The sequence below is a fragment of the Aquila chrysaetos genome, chromosome 12 (assembly GCF_900496995.4).
Source record: "Aquila chrysaetos chrysaetos chromosome 12, bAquChr1.4, whole genome shotgun sequence".
Lineage (NCBI taxonomy): Eukaryota > Metazoa > Chordata > Aves > Accipitriformes > Accipitridae > Aquila > Aquila chrysaetos.
Window position 1 is genome coordinate 27082475 of NC_044015.1, and position 15506 is coordinate 27097980.

Here is a 15506-nt window from a genome sequence, read left to right on the forward strand (position 1 = left end):
GCATAAATGACAGGGTTTCAGTGGCTGGGGGCTGCAGGGGTGTCATGTGGGAGAAGGTCGGGACCTTCCACAGCTCTGAGACCAGCCCAACCACCCCATTGCATGCCAAAACTGCAGCCAGTCAGAGAAATACAAGCATATTTAAGAGCGGCAGCCATGAGGTGTAGGAGAAACAGAGGAGATGCTGTTGGGGATGTGGCTGGAGGTGCACTCTTAGAAGGAGGTGACACCCACGCTGGAGGAGGGACACCCCTGAAGAGACTGCAACCTCCAGTTGAGTTGAAACAGTTTTGCATGTGACAGGGCTTCACAGTAAAAAACAGTGAGATAAATATTGCAATTCCATTCTTAACTCTGTTCTTGGTTTTAGATATTTCAATTTTAGCTGTTATTGCTTTTAATATCAGTTTGGATTATACAGAATAGTAAAGCTCTTATTTATTGAAAATATATCAGAATTACTGTAAATCTAAAGCCCCCAAACTTTTCCATTTCCTTATTTTTCAGTCGCCTTGATAAGGGCAAGATAAGCTGAAGGGAAAGGTAGCGGTATAATTCAGAGAAATGCCTGGAAGGTACTTAAATATATTAGGAGTATTCGGCACCAGAACACTGAAATGTATCATTAATAGAGGATAAGATTAAGGCAACAGAGCTATGGGAATTTGGGGTTAATAATTATACACTGAAAAATATTAGCCATTACAATTATTTAAAATCCTATGTAGTTAGGGACTGCCAGTTTATAGTCCATATTTAAACCGTTTTTCATTCTGATGTGGGGAAACTGGAATACAGAAATACTGAGCTTAATCTTTGCCATCCTTAGTGGTACTGATCAGTGTCCTGCTTTGCTACCATCATCACTAAGTCAGGTTAGCACTGAAAGTTCTTTGCAACCTGTACCTCGGGCAGAAGTTGTGGCAAAGACTAGAAGCCTATTTTTAGAGCTGCATGGGGAATAATCACAGAAGCTGGAGATTAGTTGCTCTGCCAAACAATTTCTAAGTGTAGAAAGAACCCATTATTACAAATTGTTGAATCAAAAGAAGCAGAATGTTATTTTGAAATGGCTCATTGCCTTTTTTCATCCAGTGAAGCACCATAAAGGACAGGAAACCAAAAGTCATGTAAGCAAATGGAACTTTTTCTCTATCCTACAAATCAGATATGGAAGTCTCTTTCTCCAGGTAGACTCTAGCCTGACTACCTGGCTGGGTGACCATGAAAATCTATTTCAAAGAGTAATGTCAAAATTCCATGTTTTTTAAAATAACTTTTGTTTTTACCAGGATCTCTTTAATAAGAAATGGAGAAAAGTTACAAGCTCAGGATCACTTGATTGTTCAGGAATATCTTGACAAACCATTTCTTATGGAAGGCTACAAGTTTGATTTACGTGTGTATATTCTTGTAACGTCCTGTGATCCATTAAAAGTATTCTTATATCATGATGGACTGGTGAGAATGGGCACAGAGAAGTATCACCCCCCCAGTGACTCAAATTTGGTAAGTTGGAGTTCCTTCCAATTTTGCATGTAGACTTCTACCTGTGTAGTGTTTGGAGGAGGTAAAATAAAATAAGTTGTGACATGAGATATCATTTGGTATTCATCTGGCTGAACTTTTGCATTGTCATTGAAGAGAAAAAATTAAAATGAAAAATATTTAACTCATGCTTTTCTATCAAAATCACAAGTATAGCCATATTATTGCTTATGTATAAAAATTTTATATGACTTTGCCTGTATGTATGCTAAAGAGTTTAAATACTTTGTAATAGAAAGAAAAATATGTCAATTATTGACATTCAACCCAGAAAAAATGAAGCAAAGAAAATCACTTCAAGGACAGTTACATTGCTTTTATATTTATCTGAGACTCAGTTTGGGGTGGGCAAGGGGTAAGGTTTACCTCCTGCTAGATCATTATTTAACAACCCTGAAGTTTAGAGCTTTGGCTGAGAATCCTGCAATGTTTCAGCCATTTTGTTGGGAACCTATGCAGAAAACAAGAGAAACAGCGATACAAAAGACCACTGCATGAGAGTGGTTACTGCAGTCCCTGAACGTGAGGGAATCTGCTGCTGGTGCTGTTTGTCAATGACCACTTCAGCAGGGAAAGGAGTATGTACTTGACAACTTTAGGATGATACAGCAGGGCTGCCTATAGCAGAGAACCGAGAAATGGTAAGGGACACACTAAAGTTTTTGGACGCATTAATCCTCCTGTTCACTGTATAGCATCTTCCTCTGTTGAGAGATGCAACCCCTGTCTTCTGGCACAGACCAAAATGCAGATGTCTGTTAAGAAAGAAGTAGATGTGAAGTATTGGGACGCATCAGTAGAGTTGCGTTTCTTATACCTCACTCTACTCTGTTGCTACTCTATCTTTCCTTTTCCCCACTGTATACTTTTGGAGCTGCTTCAGTGTAATTCTGCAATAGACAACACATGGAGACCCTTTTTCGCTACTTCTCACTTAAAATTGCGACTCTTTTAGTGCACCTTTGAAGAATGCAGGTATAATTTGGAGCCCAGTACAAATGGTGTATTTCGAAGAGTTCCAAAATTGTATTTGGAACAGTTTGCTTTTAATTTTTTTTTATTGTTACTAATCTCACCATTAGCAGCACTGAAACATGCTCTGAGCATTTAAACAGAACAGGCAGTTGTTTCTGTGTTCTCGCAACTGTTCATGTTGTAGTTTGTCTATTGTATGAAATAACCTGGCTTATCACTAATTACATTGTTCTTTGGATGACATTGTTCCATAGTGACATTGTTCCAGATAACTTCAGACTAAAGATTAGTTCAGATGTTTAACAAAACACTTTCATTTTTTTGTAGCCTGAAAAATAATTGCTTTTGTCTGAAATAATTTCATGGAAAGATGACAGTTATAATGACTGAAAAAACAATAGGTTTCACAATGATTCTCAAAGCAGTAATTGGAAGCCATGGGAGAAATTCATTACTTGTAGTGCTAATACAATATATTGTTAATTAGCCTGCAATTAAATTGATTGGTTTTGTTAATTTCATTAAGTTTTTTTTATACATAAGTAAGTGCAGTGAGATAAATGACAGCAGAAGGCTTGTGTTATCTATTGGCTGTCTTATCAAAAAGGAATTGGAGCAGAAGGCTTATGGTCAGCTTAGAATATCAACTACACTCAAGTAAGGAATCAAACATGACAGAGAACTGTCACTGTGATGAGGACAGTCATCATGGTAGTGTAAGTGGAAAGCTGAATTAATATCTATACTGGGAGATAATGTAAACATATAAATCATGACTTATAAATTGGCCTTGGAAAGGTAATCTTTTTTTTTTTTTTTTTTTTTTTTTTTTTTTTTTAAATGCAACTGATAACATGAATCCACTGCTGGTGAGGTTTTGCTCCATAAAGGAGCTATAGCACTCATTTATGTAATGTGTATCTTGAAATTTACCTCCATCTGATGTATGGCCACCAGCCAGTCAAAAATGAGCAGTTCTGGCAGATATCAACATGGCAGATGAGTTTATATGTAAAAGATATTTTAAAGTATCACTATCATGAGAACATTTCTCATAAATAAACCACAGTGAAAACTGAAATGTGGGATTGTCTATGAAACAGATGCCAGAGTGTTTTTTAGCACTTTTAAAGTAGCACTTCAAAATACCATCTTTATTGTTTGCTACTTGTGGAATGTAATCATTCTGTAAGTTATGATAATTGTTCTTCACTTTTGTAGGTAGTTGATTATATACAGACCTGTAAAAATGGCAGATATATTGTATTGCCTAACCAGATGCTGAGCAGTGGATCAGTTGACTGCAACTGGCTTAAATACGAGCACAGGTTTTGTTATAAGGCAGCTAGAACATGCAGTAGAAGAAGTCTCCAATAATCAGAAACACTAAATCTGCACATAGTGTATTTGCAAATATGAACTGTTTGACTATGTTATTACTGATTTAACGTATTTTTTTCTTTTAATTATTTTGAATTGACCATTCTAGTGTTGTATTTAAGTTTTTTTTTAATGTTTTTTCTCCCTTTTTTTAGAGTCAATTGTATATGCATCTGACTAACTACTCTGTCAATAAACATAATGAACACTTTGAACGGGATGAAACAGAAGACAAAGGAAGCAAACGCTCCATAAAATGGTTTACTGAGTTTCTAGAAACAAATAATCTTGATGTCTCCAAATTCTGGAGTGATATTTCAGTAAGATAAAACTAATATGCTTTTCTTTATTTTGTGTATTAGAAAATTAATTGCTTCTGCCATCTGCTTCACTGGAATCCGGAATGATTTTTAAAACTTTAATCCAAATTCTCAGCAATGCATGCCACAAAGGACATACTGTAAATGATAATTATGTTTTTTAAAAGACTAAATTCAGAGTCTGATTATAAATTTAATGTTAAACTTTTTCCGAGGGACAAAAGCCCTTTCAAACAGTTATTCACATAAGTAATACAATACAAAGGAACTATCCCATTTAAATTCTTGGAGACTTTTCTAGACTATAAAGTGAATTTTATGTGTGAATATTTACAAAATTGTAGTCAGCGTTGCATATATCTGTGGACTCAAACCTGTGCCATTGAAGTCAGTGGTTATGTTACAGGTGTCTTTAGGTGAGGAACAGACCTAAGATTGTTAGATCTTAGGCACCATCTGTATGTATGATTCTGAGATTATTTATTGAAAATTATATTGCAAAATGAAATGGGTGAAGATTGGCTATACTATACTTTGTTCCCAATATGCCTTTAATATTTATTACATATCTAAAAGTACATATGTACTATGGAAAGTATAACAACATACTCTAAAGCTATATAAAAAAAATTATATCTGTTACTCCATAGGAATAGTTTATTTATTATAGACCACTTATTTGGTATTTTAGATCTTTCTTTTTAGTAGATACTTTAATGAAATTTGAAAGATTAGAAACACGTAAGTTCAATATATACTGGTGTCTTCTCTCCTGATGAACTTTTCTGAAAAAAATCCTTACAGGAGTTAGTAGTGAAGACTCTTATAGTTGCAGAGCCACATGTTCTTCATGCTTATCGCATGTGCAGGCCAGGGCAAGCACCAGGAAGTGACAGTGTCTGCTTTGAAGTCCTGGGATTTGATATTCTGCTGGACAGAAAACTAAAACCATGGCTCCTAGAGGTAAACCTCCTTAAACAAATGTAAAGTAAATTTTTAAGAGTAAAGTTAACTAAGCCTCAGCTGAATCCATATCTATGTAAGAAAACTTCCAAAGAAAATCTGTGCATTGCAGGGGATACTGTTGTTGAGTACATAGATGGTGCTTTTTCTGCAGCATCCATATGGAAACACTGACTTGCAGTGATATTTGGAGACTCAGGTAAAGGTGGTTGTTTTCCTGGAGGAATGTTGCATTTCAGATGTTTTTGGAAGTTTTAATGAGAAATGTGATGTTAATCCAGTTGTAATTCTAGCTGAAGGACCTTGTTTATAGCAATTGGGTGCTACTTAGATTTCTTTAATGAGTATGACTCTGTAATATAGCTCTGGCAACTTTTGTGAATGTATGGTCTTAATTTTCTTTTTTCGGGGATATGCGTTCTTTTCTTCTCTTGTGGCTTTTAAAACCACCCACATAAACAGAGGAAACTTACTCAGTATACATGAAATGCTGTCAAACAATTGGCATATCCTCCGATATGTTAGTGGTACAGTTAAGCTTAAGTGGTACTCGCACACTTTTTCAACCAGGAATACTTGAGGCTTGTCTATTCTGTCTCTTCGATTATGCTATTAATAACATATAGATGAAGTTCACTTGTCTTTTTTCAGATTGTCTTACATCATTATGTTAACTGGTTGGGAGGCTGTACAGCTGGAGGAAAAAAGCAAAATGTATTAAAAATCTGTCTGTTGACAATAAATCATGAATATGATTTGGCTACTGATGAGCAAAATGTACACAATTAATTTACTGAATTATAACCTTCTTCTCAGGCCGTTAATGCTGTCAACAGTTGTTTTGTCATACTTATTTCTCTCAGGAGTTCAGTATAATTTTAATCAGAAAAATAAAATTCCCTCACTGTTGCCGTGCACACATAAGCATATTTGGTGGCTTTGATGTCATGTGCTCCTTTTGGCTAGCACATGAACTTAGTGTGTACTACATTGACATCTTCTGTTTTTGTCGAGCAAAGCCTACTATCTCTTTCATTTAGCTCTGCACTTCCAGATTATCGTCTATAGGTTGCCTGTAGCTTGCATGTAAGTGTATGTAGTTGTTTAAGTACAGACTGAAGTTGGTCTGTGTATGCATTTCATCCAGCCTTGTAGCAAATGGTAACAGACCTCTTCTATGAGAGATGGTGAGTCAACTTGTGTAGTGAATCCATTTTAAAGGACACCCCTCTATCTCCTTGGATGTTTACATGCAGTATGGAGATTTTAGGGGATTTGATTCGCCATTTATGATAATGGGTATCAGAGGAGAATCATACTATCCCAAACTCCTTGTTTATGAGGGAGAGATCTCATAAAGTAGAAAATGCTGCTCTGGTATTTTGGGTTGCTGGAGAATACTTCAGGACTTGGAGTTGTGTACCTGGTAATTATTTTTTTAAATATAGAAGTCTAATTATTTCCTTTTCTGCTTTTGGTGATAGAGGTATCCTTCAGCTTATTTTGCCAGGCATTGAACTAAACTAACAGAAATTTCAAACTTTGAAACTTAGTAATTGAGTTTCTATACTCATCCACTAATTTTTACTGTGCTTGTTCATGTTTTTTGCAGCACTGTCAGAACAAACACACAGTATGTATATGTATGCACACTGTACATATACTGTATGTATTGTAGTAAAGGTCAAATACGCAGTGTATATATATACACTATACATAATATATACACAGTGTGTATGTGTATATATGTATATCTATTTTTTTTTTTTTTTTTTACTAAAACAGTTTTGGCTTCTTCCCCAGCTTTCCACTCTTACCTCTTTCCACCATACCCCTATTGCCAAAACCCCATTAGGGGAGTGAATCATTCTTTCTAACAGTGGTAACAAGTATCAATCACAAGGCCCCGGATGTTCCCAGTGTTATGGGAAAGTTGCCAAAATAGGATTAGGATGGTAAGTCTAGTTTCATGTTTCCATACCTCATGTAGCTATTCTGTTATAAAGATAGCTTAATAAACTGTTATAAGAAATAAATTGTGCAACATTATATTGACTCTGCTTTCCTGAGATGACTTTTGTTTATGTGGCCTTGATGCGATGTAGCTCTCCTGCTCCTTGATGCTACTGAACTTCCGGAACCTTCTACCGAAGTGAGGGCTGTGGGAAATGCATGATTGCCATCTTGTGGTACCAAATGCTTCTGGCAAGCATCTGTGCAGTCCCAGCAGCCTCAATCCTTTCCAAGTAGCAACAACTACCTAGATTTCCCTTCGGTTCCCAGAAAATCCAGTTTTACTCTCTTTGACCAAAACTTCCAAGCTAGGTTATTTTATGTAAATAGGAAAATCATACAGCTGAAGTTCTTGGATGGACTCCAGACTTGTTCAACCTTGTTATATCCAGTTGGGATCACAAAGTGGTGATACTGGAGAAAAAGATCACATTTTAATAACTACTTCAAGTGCAGGATACCCAACTTCCCTTGTGATTTATGTGGGTGAAAGAAACTCACCTTATGTACAGATCCACAAATTTATTATTTAGTGTAACTGAACTAGCAAAAACTATTCAGAACTTTGTTATCAGCCCAGTTAAAATGACTGGACATCTTAGGACAAAGTATCCAATTATTGCTAATTCCTATTAATAAAGTAGTTAAAGCGCACATACACAAGCTTTTTGGTATCTACTCCTTTCTTTTGTGTTACACTTACCCAGCCTGTGCCCCTGGAGATCCAAAGGCCAACAAGCGGCAGGAGAGGTCTACTTCTCCAAAAAAAGATGGGTAGGTGGTCATAGCAAGTTGTCAGTGTCTTGTGTTCTTCACCAGGAAGAACACACTGTTGATGGTGAAGATTTCTTCCTCTTTGTTCTTAGCTTCACTTAGGGTTATTTTTATTCATTCGCTGCCACTGTCCACTTACTGGCTGTTCATTCACTGGCCAGCGATTTTGCATTGTCTCCAAGTTTTACCATAGGTCATTTGTTTTACATTTCCTGGATTCTGCTCTGTGTTCTCTTTGTTATCCCTAGACTCAGTGTTATCTAATTCACAAGGTTGCATTCCTGTAGTGAATGCTACTTGGCCACTGTGATAGGTGTATATCTCAGAGTATCTTGATTTTCAAGGCCTTCGCTATCATAATTTGTTTGTACTTTTGGGACCCCTCATACAATCCTGTTCTTGTCAACAATCTCAAGATGTGCATTCCTGATAAAATTACTAATGTTATATTAACACAACCTAGTTGTGTGTATGTCCCAGTTCTTGGGTCATTAAACTCTAAACAGCGTCTCTAAGCTGACAGATGCATACACAATGCTTTGTTAACCAGTTATTATGAATACCTATTGTGACGGTATCACTGGTACGTTACCAAGATTACTACACTACTGTCTTACAGGTTAGTCAGCAACCATATTTCTTGTCTGGAAACAAGGGGTAGCCATGTGAAAAATAAGGGACAGTACTTTCTTTCAAGGGATATTTTAAGGGAAAAGCAATTTTCTTAACATAATGTTTTTGCCCAAGACTTCTCAAGATTGTTACCCATGATCACATTTGACAGAATGAGACACTGTTCCAGTCAGTATTTAGCCCGTTACGTGAGTAGAATTATATGCAGATTCAAACAGCTGAATATATAGGATAATGGTATTTGCATTTCTTGTACTACTTAGACCAGAGCCATGTGGAAATACATTTCAAATGTATCTCATCACATTTTCATAAAGCTGCTGCATAAATGTAATCTTTTTTGTTTGAGATCAAGTTCTGCATCTCAATCAGCAATGTGACTTGTGGAAAATGACCAACCTTTAGCAAAATAAACCAGCTTTAGTCACACCTTGTCGCTCTCCAAGTGTTGAGCATGAGTCAACATGCACTTAGAGTGATGTTGGCTAACCAGACCCCCAGGTTGATGGCAGTGATCTGTTTGGTACCTGTGAGGCCACATCTGGAATATTCTGTCCGGTTTTATCCCTCAGACTAAGGGAGAAACATTGACAAGCTGGAATGAGTTCAGCAGAGGTGCTAAGGTACTTGGAGGGCTGGAACACATGCTATATGAAGAGAAGCTGGGGGAACTGGGTTTGCTTTTCATGGAAAGGGAGGGCTTTGTGGGCAATCACCAACTGTATGAAATTTAACAAGAGCAAGTGTTGGATTCTCCACCTGGCACGGGGTAATCCTGGTTATACATACAAATTGGGGGACGAGAAGCTGGAGAGCAGCCCCATGGAAAGAGATCTGGGGGTTTGGGTTGATGGCAAGTTGAAATAAGTCAATGGTGTGCCCTGGCAGCAAAAAGGGCCAACCGTGTCCTGGGGTGTGCCAGCCATGTCCTGGGGTGCATCAAGCACAGCATAGCTAGCTGGTCAAGGGAGGTGATTGTCCTACTCTACACTGTACTGGTGCAGCCCCACCTTGAGTACTGTGTGCAGTTTCGGGTGCCTCAGTATAAGAAGGTCATCAGACTACTTGAGTGTGTCCAGAGGAGGGCGACCAAGATGGTGAAAGGCCTTGAGCGCAAAACTGACAAGGAGCGGCTGAGGTCACTTGGCTTGTTCGGCTTGGAGAAGAGAAGGCTGAGGGGTGAGCTCATCACAGTCTATTACTTCCACCGGGCGGGCGGGGGGGCAGCGGAGGGGGAGGTGCTGATCGTCTCTCTCTGGTGACCAGCAATAGGACATGAGGAAATGGAATGAAGCTGCATCAGGGGAAGTTCAGACTGGACATTAGGAAAAGGTTCTTCACTGAGAGGGTGGTCGGTCACTGGAACAGGCTCCCCAGGGAAGTGGTCACAGCACCAAGCCTGTCAGAGTTCAAGGAGTATCTGGATGATGCTCTTCATCATATGGTTTAGTTTTAGGTAGTCCTGCAAGGAGAAAGGAGTTGGACTTGATATTCTGTGATTCTGTGATCTAACTGCAGACCTGAAGTGGGCTTTGAGAGAAGACAGACAGGTGCTCCTCAGAGATGCACAGTGAAATGGCTGGGAAAATTCAGGAAGAGTGCATAGGGGCATGATGTGGAAAGGTTGTTTGAATGAAGAAAAAGAGAATAAGAGCAACAAATACCTAGAAAAACTTTCTCCATGATCTTTTGGGACTTCTGCTATTGTTTTGAAATAGTGAAATATGTCCCTTGCTGATGCTCTGATAAATGCACATAGATGACTATGCAAAGCAAATGTGCTGCAAGTTACTTGTTAAGGGGGAAAAACTTAAACTTTTTTTTCATACAAAGAACTTAAGGTGACATTCTTATCTGAAAAGTAAGTGGACTAGCATTGTGGGCACCCAAATTTGTTATGCCTTCGTGGTTTCCACACATGTAGGTTTTACAGTGAGGCTAGGCATTGTTCCTTTATAATTTAGAACCATAAAAAACCCCACAAAACAACAAACTGACAGCTGCATATTGTGTCAGCTTTCCACAGAGCACGTGAATTATATTGAAACAGTTGATGGAGAACATTTTGTGTTATTTTGTCGTACAGACAGTACCCTGCGATACTCAGATTGCTCTTAACAGTCACAGAAGTTAAGAGCATTTAAAAGCATTCTGTTTGAAGGAAGCGTTCACCGCTTTATGTGATCAAGCAACAGCTCTTGCACTGCCATTTCAAGAATATGTGTATTATATAAATACCTACTGAGCAGACCGTGATGTTTTCTCTGCTCTGAACAGAATAGAAACTCAAACTATTCCATTTTCTGGCATGTTTCAAAATACATAAAAATGTTGTAAATCAAATTTCAGCTTATTTAAAATACATAGAGAACCTGAGAATTCAAGTTGTTTCTTACTGAAACAGCAATCTCTCATGTCAGGGTGAGAAGCCTGCACTGTTACTCAGTTGAGAAGGGCTCACTTCTCACTTCAGTGTCTCCCTTAAGTTATATGAAGTCCAAATAAGATAGTTTGAAAAGTAATATTACAATAGTTACATTATTGTGTGAAGTAGAACTGTTAAGTACTTATTTCTGGATGTAATGTTAATAACTTTAACAAAGGAATTCTGAGCTTTGTAAATATAAATTTTAAGCTTGGGAAGTTCCCATTCTTCTACTCTCAAGAGTCTGTAGAAACATAATGAAACCTGAAAATGCATCTCTGTAAAAGCATCATATTTTTCAAATATTAATTGATTTAACTAACATTTCCTTAAAACCTCTTTTGCAGCTTATTGTACGTTTGGAAAGGAACAATTTCTTTTCTTTGTATGTTTGCAACAGAAAGCACCTGTTTCACTTGTATTCTTCAGTAAAAACTGTACTTCTTTCACAAAGCACTTCTACAACTGTCAGTGAGGCAGTGTTAACAAAAGAACTGCACATAGGCAATAAGTTCGGTGAGAATGGAGTGCTATTAACACTGCCCTCCCATGGTCTTCAGCAAGGTCAGCATTTCAATTATGTGATGAGTTTATATATACATATATGTAAAAGAAAAGCTGTAAAAACTCAATTGCCCCTTAACCCAAGCGACTAGCAGTATTTAGAACCTTTCCACTTACCATTAGGAAGAGCAACTGATGAGACTACTCATTTAACTCTTTGGTTCAATCCTTTCCTTCTTTTTAATTTTATTTATTTATAGCAAAGACTTCCTTTCAGTGATTCTTGTGCCCAGGCAGCCTCTCCCTCTGTTGCCTTGGAGAGCCATTTTTGGACCTCTTTCTCCTGCTGTCTGCTGGCTTTTTCCTCTCTCTGACACTTGTCCATGAGTTCTCTTTTCTCTCAAAGAGTAGTAGTGAATCCACTAAGCACACATGACTTTAAGTGGCTCAATATTTGTCTTCAGTGCAACTCCTACTCTTCACACTTTTCCAGTGAATGAAGAGTTACAAAGAGTGCAGTTTGATTTAACATACAATACGGTGTTACTGTGGGCAGTTGCCCAAAGAGCTGGTCTAGCAACCTGCCTCTATCTGGTGGTCATGTCTATTGGATGAGATGTTTCTGGTTGCTGTTTGGATGAACATCTAATTTATCATTCCAGGCAAACCATACTTCTACGCTCAGTCATCCTGCAGAACTTCCTCACGCGGGGACTGCACAATGCTTGGTCTGGTTTGGGGAAGGGGGAAGTGACATGAAGGCAGGACTAAGAGAGGGGCAGAACCAGACCTTTGTGGCAGCCTGCAGTTGCACCGGACTAGGTACAATGTGAAACTGCACCTGTATGAGGCAGTTCTGTGGTGCTTACAGTGATCAGTGTACCGGCTGCGAGATCTCTGCCTTCCTCCTCTCCTTTGTTGAAGGCAGGCTCCCTGCCCCCTTCCCTGTAATGACACTGGTACTCGTAGGGTTCCTTCCTGAGATGATCAAGGACCAATGAAAAATAATTTTTGGTGAGGCTGATCTTTGTGTGGATCATTAGGATCAGCTTCCTAATTCTCTGTGAATCCCAGTGCCTAGACAATGAAGTAGGCAGAGTATGACAGCTTGGATTTGTATTAAACTGCCATGGAAAACCAGCCTTCTGCTTCAGCTAAGAAAAAGGTGGTTAGCACTCTCACAATTTGTGAAGTTTAGAAATGAGTGATTAGAATGAACTTCATGATTATCTCTAATCAAAGATCTGCTCAATGGTAGCCACTAACAGCATTCTGTGTAATAAGGCTTTTATGGCTTATCAATTTTTTGCTTTTTGAATTCTATTGTTAGCAATCTCAATCACTTTAATAAAGAATGAGATGCTTTCCAAAACATTCATGCTGTCCTACAGATTGAACAGAGACTAAATCCCTGTTATTGAAAGGATGTAATATTTTATTAAATTGATTTTAGGTTTATAAAGTCATTCATGTAATCTTTCTTTGAAAGGTCTTTTCAATAGGTATGTCTGACAGATAGTGGAAAATTTCTTTTCCTACTCCATACTAATAGGCTGCAGCAGTGGGAGGTGAGAATATGCTCTTTGACTGTTTTGGTAAACAGGTGAAATGCCAGGCTGAAATTTACACCATTGTCTTCTTCACCAAGACATGGGATATCTTACACATTTACAGAGTTTAATTTTTGTAAAAACAGAATCGTTTGCAAATGTAACTGTGGATGGAAGCCTTCACAAGAGGTACTTCAACTTATGCTTCTTAATTTAAGCGTTACAGATATGAGGTCCTCTACTGACATGTATGTAATTGTGAAATACACTAAGCTATGCAACTGCTGTGCTTACAAGCAGTTTGATTAATTATATGTGCTATATTCAGTGAAATTTTAATTATGAAACCAAAGTTGAAGATTACAGTTGGAGGAATTAAAAACTTATGTGGACAATTCAGTTCTATAGCTATTGAAAAGTCATAGAAAGTAAAGAAGCTGAAGTATCATCACCAGTAAAGCAGATATTTGGGAGATAAAACCGTGATATTGTAAAAATAATAGAAGTGAGAAGCATTATGTCCAGGAGTCTATATAGAGAAATACTGTATTTGTTTATCAAGCAGATTTTATTTTCTGTGCATTGTTGTATACAACAGATTAGAAAATTTGAAGTTTTGAAGATAGTTTATCCAAAGAAACCTAATGCACAACACTGGCATAACTCCAGAATTAGTGTTATAAAATCTGTCATGAGTAGATTCAACCAGTTACCTGCTAGTTTAAGAGTAGCGCTGATCACGGAAGATATTTAGCTAGATCAAGCATATAGTTACTTTATTCCTTTGAGTGAGGTCCCAGGTAGTCTATAGTATGAAGACACTGTTAAGGAAAAAGGCATTAGTTACCTCTGAGAACAACTGAGTGGAGCATTAAAAAGGTATTGTGTGGTAAGACTGTAAAATGTTGCAGTAGCCAGATAGTTGTGCTCTTTTCAGGGAGCATATTATCTGTATGCTCTGGAAATTAGATTATTTGCTGTGTGGGTTTTTTTCTGGCATTGAAGAGGGTTTTTCTGCTCTAAAAATGTTATTTGCGGATTAAGCCTTTTGTTTTGTGACTTAATTGTGATTTCTTGCAGATTTACCTCAAGAGTGTGGGTGGTTTCACAGATCAGAGACTTATGCAGTGGGTTCAGGTTATGAAGTTTTGGGTAGCAATGGATGAAGATAGTCCCCATTTTTATACCTCCCATAAGTCTATCTACGCTTATCACTAGGTAAACTTTTTAGCTGACATTTAAGGTCAGCTGTCAAGACTGCCTCTTGAAGTTTCAGTTGTGACAAGAGAAATGCATGGAACAGATGAAGAGGGTTAAAGAGAAAAGTTTGTTAGTGAAGCATCCTTGCACATAGTCATACTAAATCAAGAGGAAGTTTAAGTATACACATAGGCAGTTAGTATGGGATAGCTAATGAACTTTAAATTCACACCTGCTTTCTACGTATTAAATTTCTTATGTACCTTGTTGCTCGGATTTTATTTGTACTGGACCTGCATCTACTGCTACCTGAGACATATTGCACCAAGCCAAGTTTGCAATAGCTATCCAGAATAGGATCACTGTTTTTACTGCCCCTCTGGTTACTCTTCAGGATTGAGGTCACAGCAGGATTGGGATTTCAAACGTTAGTCATGAATGGTATGTCAAAAAATTCGGTATGCAGGTGATACAGCAGCGCTCCAGTTTCAACTATGAATGCCATAGCTTTTCAGCCTCTTAAATGACTGCATTAAAGTGACAGAAACCTTAGTGTGGCATGATTGTATAATGTCTGATGATAGCATTTTGCTTCACATTAGCATTTCAAATGCCTTCTTATATCTTTCCTAACCCCACTTCGATTTTCTGCTTAATAAACACAGTCAGTATAGTTTTGTTCAGAAGTGCCAGATGTAGATTTTTGGCAAAACTCACCCTGTACGAGAGAAACTGTTATTTAAATTATTTTACACTTTTCATAGTGTTAATTCTCACTGGTGCTCATAGAAGTAACACATTTATAACATTTTTATTAATGCAGAATTTATGCCCAAAATTATACTTCAAATTGTTGTAAATCTAGGAATTATCTAAACCAAATATAAATACAGCATTGTGCACTTTTGTATGCTCTCAAGTTGGATGCTTCAATGCTGTGTAAGCATATGTCTGTGCATCTCTAGGAATTCAGTATTGGACCAATGTAGCATTTTACATGTTCCAAGTAAGTCCTCGCATGTAACTACAGTCTCACTGGATTTAAGGATTCAGTGTGTGTAAAAAAATTATAAATTATTTTTTTGGAAGTTTTAATAAATACATTTCTGTCTGTTCACCTGTTTTTAATGCATGCAAAAACATTATTTTGAAGTAGAATATTGTTAGTTGCTACATATGTGGAGTAAAAAATTCAATACATAGTACAGAATATCATTTTGT

At 37.5% G+C, this 15506-nt stretch overlaps 1 protein-coding gene across 8 annotated transcripts in view; it reads left to right on the forward strand.

Annotated features, from left to right (window-relative positions):
• Positions 1-15506, forward strand: part of TTLL7 (tubulin tyrosine ligase like 7) — an 81349-nt gene that overhangs the window by 30009 nt on the left and 35834 nt on the right. For all 8 annotated transcript variants that reach the window (XR_003926072.2, XM_030033593.2, XM_030033597.2 and 5 more), the window contains 3 exons: positions 1293-1509; positions 4059-4223; positions 5028-5186. Coding sequence is in view for 7 of the 8 variants with exons in the window: in XM_030033593.2 (XP_029889453.1) it covers positions 1293-1509; positions 4059-4223; positions 5028-5186 (541 nt within the window). In the remaining variant the exon portion in view is untranslated. The remainder of the gene's footprint in view (positions 1-1292; positions 1510-4058; positions 4224-5027; positions 5187-15506) is intronic.